The following is a 6,353-nucleotide window of genomic DNA, read 5'->3' as shown; positions in this document are numbered from 1 at the left end:
CAGAAATACAAATTCCCATGTAAGGGTGCACAGCACCATCTTCAGGCCCAAAACAGCACGTCGGGAAGCCAACCCTTTCCTCCTGGCTCCTGCCATGCAGACTGCCCACTTCCCATCTAGAAAGGGAGCAGAGATGGGCGAGTGCATAGGGAGTTGAGGTAAAACACTAAAGGAAAGCGGGTGTGAGACACAGCCAGGCCGCTTCACCCCCATCTGTTACAACCAAGGATGGTCCATGCCAATCGGATGGGAGTAACTCACCCACCCCATCAACGCCCCCGGTAGCATCTAGCCCCAGGTACAGAAAAGAGAGACAAGGCTCAGGTTAAAAATATCCTAAGCATCTGCTTCACTTTTAACTACCACTGCAAGAAAGGCTTGCTGAACTTCCTTGCCTCTAAAAAGAGACAGCATCTGGCACTCCCATCACCCTGGCTGCCTTATCGAGTGTTTATTAAAGACCCGTGGGCCAAGTAATTCCTTATACAAGCAAAGCTAAAGACTGAGGCAATACGGAAGTCATAAAACACACAGCAATAAAGCAATATACATTATGAGTTGCACTGGGTATAGATAGGGCTTTGCAAAAGTCCCAATGATATTGCATCTTCCCTTGTATAGTGCAGGGACTAAATCCTGCCTCTTTCCCAGTGTTCACTTTTAACATCCAAAAACTTAAAAACCACAAAGGTGACATACTGAGAGAGCCGAACTAGTCGTTAAAAGCAATTTTCATTTCAATTCCTGGGTTCGGGAATCGATCGCGTTGGCTCTGTGCATTCGACAGGCAAGCCGAAGACACGGTGTCTGCCTCTTGGGATGTTCACACACTATTTGCAGCAGCACCTATTGATGGGGTGCCCTCGGTTATCCCACCATTTCTGTCCTCTGACTATCCAAGTGAAGCCTTCTTTTGTGTGAACAGGACAGCAGGGTGCAATTCTGGCTGGGATCTTCAGAGGCAGAACTGTTCCTGGAGGTTTTTGGGGAGGGACGCATCTCCCACAGTTGCCCGAACATGCCGCTATAACCAGTAACCCCACCTCGCCCATCCTGAGCAAACCACCACACTGGCTGCACGTGGAAAAATCTCCATGACTCTGTATCTCCCCCACACCCACGGTCTGAGCAGCTTTCAACTGGGAAGGATGTAGAGAACAAGAAGACAAAGAAAAATAGCAGCAAAAAAGCAGGAATCCACTGTCAAGCAGCAAATGAGGCATTTGGATTCAAAATCTTTGCCTGAATTCTGATCCAGCACCCTTGTCTGGCGGGCTACGCTGGGTCTGGAGGGCTGGATGAGGCGTTGTGATTCATAATCTTTGTAAAAACTCTGATTCAGAAGCTTTGTCCGGTGGGGCGCACTGGGTCTGGAGGGCTGAATGGATGGCACTGGCATTTGGGGTACACTGGGTCTGAATGGGTGAATGGATGGCACTGGCGTTTGGGGTACACTGGGTCTGAATGGGTGAATGGATGGCACTGGTATTTGGGGTACACTGGGTCTGGAGGGCTGAATGGATGGCACTGGTATTTGGGGTACACTGGGTCTGAATGGGTGAATGGATGGCACTGGCGTTTGGGGTACCCAGGGAACCACTGGGTGCTTGTGCCCCCCATGTTGCACTGGTCCTTGAGTCTTCCTGTGTATTCCTAGGTGACAAGCCTCACAGTCGTCACTCCTATGTGGCCCGCCGTGCCCACCAGTCACCACTTCCAACAGCTGGCTAGGGTCCACCGACTCGCCATAGCATTTCTCCCGAATGCTCATCACCAGCTTCTCCAAGACCCTGTCGACACCCTCCACCTTGAATACTGGCTCGCTGAAGTCACACCGAGAGCACTGGTTGCATTTCTGTCCAAAGACCCTCATCTTCACTGAGCCTTGTCTCCTGGACCCGTCCAGGCACATGTGGAACAGGATGATCACTTGCACCGACGACCAGGTGTGCCCACACCCCGAGCACTGGAACCTAAAAGGAGGAAGGAAGCAGAGTGTGAAAGCACAGACCTCCTAGAGACGTGGGGACCTCCAGAAGTCACATCAAGTCCTTCCCCTAGTCCTGCCTAAGGCAGGATCAGACCTGCGCAAAGCATCCTGTATAAATCTACCCCTCAAACTCTTCATAAGTCTAGGAAGAGTTTCGAGGATACATGTATAATCTATACAGACCACGTTCCCCCAGGACCTTTCCAAACAGGCATACCCTTGGGATAGGCACTGCCCTGAGCACTGGCTGGCCACGTGTTCAAAGTGCATCTCTTCTCAGCTGCTCTGATCCCACCTCTTACTCAACACCGCAGTCTTCACCACTCGGGAGGATTCTCCCTTAGGCAGGACGACTCCTCCTCCTGTACCTCTGTGTGCCCCTAGACCGGCCGTGCACCTTTTTCAACTCAAGGCCCCTCGCTAAACTCCAGGCCCCCTTGGAAAATGCCATCTCTTCATTCAGACTCAGAAAAATGGAGCGGTTTTCCCATTGCAAAGAACTCAGAAAACCTATTTGAGCTCCCTGCTTGAGATGGCTGGGTTTATCTTGTGAATGGTGTTCGCACACTTCACAGGGATGACATTATGCAACACCCTTGAAAGGATCTCAAGGCACCCCTGGGTGCTGTGGCACCCTGGTACTGGACTCGCCACTCCTTGCCTCCCATCGACCCCCCCAGCCAAAGCCGACGAGCCAGGACCTGGATTACAAGGAGCTGGCTAATACGCAGCTCTGAATGAGGGGGTCTGACTCCAGAGAGCGGGCAGGAGCTCAGAGCCCGCATTTCCTGGTGAGGCTGAAGTTGGTTTCTTATTCCTGGTTCCCTAGTCCTTATCCCCAGTTCTTTACTCCTTACTCCCAGCTCCCGGTTCCTTTTTCAAAGCTAATCTAGACCCAATAAAAACTTGTTATTAATGAATTACACATCCTAAAAAGAGAGATTTTCATTAGCTACGCATATGGACTAATTAATACATAAAATAATATTCCATATCAAGTACAGAGCCCTAAACATAGGTCAGATTAGGATGGGATTATGGGGCAAAATACTTCTTAAGACACCCCAAATTTCATGGCGATGCCACTGGTGGACTGTCCTAAAGACCCCTGACTACAGTCCTGCCCTGTCCAAAGCATGGTTTGGCCCTACCAGGCTGCCAACTAACAGCCCCCATGGCCACTATACTTAGTATAATGGCTTGAATAAGCAACTGGCTTTCGGGCTGGGATTGTGGCTAGAAATTCTGCATGGGCCACCCGTCAGAATAGCTCTGTGCCACCGGGGGACTGTCCTGGACAGCTGTGACCAGAGGCTTGCCCGGCCCAAGTACAGTTTGGCCGTGCCCAGGTGCCAACAGACAGCATCCCCGCCACTTTGCTAAGTGTATGCACCCGAATAAGGAACTGGATGTCAGGCTGGGATTATAGCTAGAAACCCTTCTTGGGCCACCCCAGACCGCACCTCTGTGGCCCCGGGGGACTGTCCTGGACATCTCTGATGAGAGATTTGCCCAGCCCAAAACGCGGTTTGGCCGTGCCAGGTTGCCAACCGACACCACCCCCCAGACACTGTGCTAAGTCTATGGACCTGAATACTTAACCGTAATTTGGGTTGGGATTATACCCAGGAATCCTTCTTGGGCCACCCCAGACCACATCTCTGTGCCACTGGGGAACTCTCCTCGACATCTCTGACCAGAGACTTGCCCAGCCCAAAACGTGGTTTAGGATCTGGACCCGAATAAGGAACTGTGCTAAGTATCTGGACACGAATAAGGAACTGGAATTTGGAATGGGATTATGGCTAGAAATCCTTCTTGGGCCACCCCAGGACTTGGGATCCATCAGTGCCATAGACGCATGGTGTGGGGTGGCCAAGAAGGATTTCCATTTCTAATCCCATCCCAAAAGCCAATTCCTTATTCAAGCCAAGACAAGGTTCCTTGGGTGAATCTGATATCTTTTATTAGACCAACCCAAATAGTTGGAGAATAGTTATTAAGCAAGCTTATTCAAGCCAATGTATTTCATACAGTGGGAATGGGGGGCTGTCAGTTGGCAGCCGGGCACGGCCAAACTGGTCAGAGATGTCCAGGACCTCAGAGTCATGTTTTGGGGTGGCCCAAGAAGGATTTCTAGCTGTCATCCCATTCCAAATTCCAGTTCCTTATTCGGGTCCATATACTTAGCACAGTGGCAAGAGTGGAGTCAGCTGGCAGCCTGGCATGGCCAAACCACGTTTTGGGCCGGGGAAGTCTCTGGTCAGAGATGTCAAGGAGAGTCCTGCGGGGCCACGGAGGTGCAATCTGAGGTGGCCCAAGAAGGATTTCTGGGTATAATCCCTCACCCTGCTTCTCTCTGACTCTCCCAGCCCCGCAGCTGGAGCCCCAACCCCTGGGCTGTGCCAAGGCACACCACACTACAAGGCCAGGGCAGGAGAGGGTTGGGCATGGCACTGCTTAAGTGACCAGAAATAATTCAAAGGGCAAGAGAGCCAGGGAAACACAAATTAACAAGCCTAAGAGCAGTGGCACTCAAACTTTTTGGACTCAAGATGCCTCTCCCTGGACTCGAGGCACCCCCTGTAACTTCTGTGAATTGAGGAGCACCCCATTTCCCAGGGGCTGGGCAGTGGGGGTGGAGGGATCATCTGCTTAGCTTAGCTGCTGATTTCCTCACCTTGCAGCACCCTTGAAAGGATCTGGCAGCACCCTGGGATGCCCTGACACCCTGGTCCAGAGCAAAAGCAGCAGCATTTGAGGGTGTGGGGTTGGTGTGGGGCTGCGGTGGCTGCAAGCAAGGAAGTGTCTTTGCAAGTGGGGGCTTCAGAGGCACCCTCCCATCCAGGCACAGTGCCCTGCACACTCACACCCACACGCACAACACCTTCCCCTGCCAATGCCAAGGAGATCGGCAGCCTGTCTTCCCACCTGGCACGTGCGTGCTCCTCCACGGACTGCACCCAACCAGGAGCCGAGCAGTCGTAACCAAGGTCCTGGTGCATCTTCAGGTCCCACTGGTCTCTTAGGTGGGCCTTGTCGATCTTCTCCCAAAATAGCTTTCTCCAAGAATCCATGCTCAGCTCCCTCATCTTCTCCTCGGTTTGGCCTCTCACCCTCCAAGCAGGTGAAATCACAGACTGAGCTTGGGACCGCTCACTTGCAGCACCCTGGGAGACAGGCAGGACCCCCTCGCTCCCGTTTCCCTCTCTCCTGCCCCCAGAAACCAGTCCCAGGGAGCTCTGGCCCCTCCTCTGTGCCTCTGAGAAATGAAACCAAAGGAAACCGTTTTTTGTCTGGAAGCCAAACAGGATGCAGGATTTTAACTCCTACACTGACAGCAACAGGGTGGGACCAGACAGCTGGCGTTTGCACAGGGCAGCAGTGCTCAGCCGGGGTGCCACCGTGCCCTTGGGGTGCCGTGAGATCCTTTCAAGGGTGCTGCAGGATGCCACATTAAGTCAGCCTCGTCACATTGCACGACATAAACCCAAAAAAGGAGTGAAAGCAAAGATCCGGTGTTTTCAGAGTCTAAAAAAGTTTGGGAACCACTAGAGGAGGGGGTGCAGTGAGGTGGCTCGAGGAGGGTGGGCTTTGGCACTGGGCGTATTTCACCTCCCCCAGTTTGGTGGACTGGTCCTGGGGGTTTGGCCCACAGCTCAGCTATGCCGGCAGCCAGAGCTCCTCCAGCGGCTTCTCCTCCCCGACCTCCCAGGAGCTGCCTGCTTGCAGCTGCAGCATTTTCTACACCCCATGGCTGCTAACGGTGCCAAGGGGTCCTACTCTGTTGAGCCAAGAGACTCATGAAGCATCCTGATCTTGCCCATCGCATCCTTGGTGCCTATTCCAAGACCTTGCTTAATAGGAAGTTAACCCCTCAGGACCATGCTGTCCTGGACCTGTGCTGGTCGGGGCATAACCACATGCTTGGGGGGGGCTGGGGGATGTAATACCCCCTGCAGGGATCCTTCTTCAGTAGGGCGCAATAGTTATCAGCAAGCCCCTGGGCCAGTAGCTCTGGCTGCAGGCTCCTGCTTTTAGGGTGCACTGTAATATGGATCACCAGCACAGAACAGAGGTCTTAGGTCCTTAGCAGCACTGGGGTGCCAGCAATATCCCATCCAAGGGATGCATCCTGAAAAGCTGGCATCTCCATTTCCTTCCAGGCTGTCAGGGATGACAGTGCACCCCACACGGCTGCAATGACACCAGCATCTTTCTGTGTTGATAAAGGCCTGGGCATCTGTGCATTGGAGCAAGCAAACACCTGCCTCCACAAAAGCTGTTGTAGTCCTTGCTAGAACATGGATTAACACAACCCCCTACCCTGGGGGTCTTCAAGAGGAGGTTAGATGAGTATCTA

The 6,353-nt window shown here is 52.7% G+C and overlaps 1 protein-coding gene across 1 annotated transcript; it reads right to left on the bottom strand.

Moving 5' to 3' along the window:
• Positions 1-421: 421 nt before the first annotated feature.
• On the bottom strand, positions 422-5,251 carry LOC102570838 (receptor-transporting protein 3). Its single transcript, XM_019499031.2, has 2 exons — positions 4,922-5,251; positions 422-1,973 (listed from the first exon to the last, which is right to left on the bottom strand). Exons 1-2 carry the CDS (start codon positions 5,080-5,082, stop codon positions 1,136-1,138), a joined length of 999 nt encoding a protein of 332 aa, XP_019354576.1. The 5' UTR covers positions 5,083-5,251; the 3' UTR covers positions 422-1,135.
• Positions 5,252-6,353: the final 1,102 nt, after the last annotated feature.

The sequence above is a fragment of the Alligator mississippiensis genome, chromosome 7 (genome assembly GCF_030867095.1).
Source record: "Alligator mississippiensis isolate rAllMis1 chromosome 7, rAllMis1, whole genome shotgun sequence".
Classification (NCBI taxonomy): domain Eukaryota; kingdom Metazoa; phylum Chordata; order Crocodylia; family Alligatoridae; genus Alligator; species Alligator mississippiensis.
The sequence above is the reverse complement of the archived record's forward strand: the minus strand, read 5'-3'. Positions and strand labels throughout refer to the sequence as shown.

What these genes read in the sequence shown, in the direction of transcription:
- LOC102570838 (XM_019499031.2), bottom strand. Translation starts at nt 5,082, where the DNA reads ATGAGGGAGCTGAGCATGGATTCTTGGAGAAAGCTATTTTGGGAGAAG. An exon ending in GAGGAGCACGCACGTGCCAG is followed by an intron (nt 1,974 to 4,921) that starts GTGGGAAGACAG and finishes TCCTCCTTTTAG; the next exon opens with GTTCCAGTGCTCGGGGTGTG.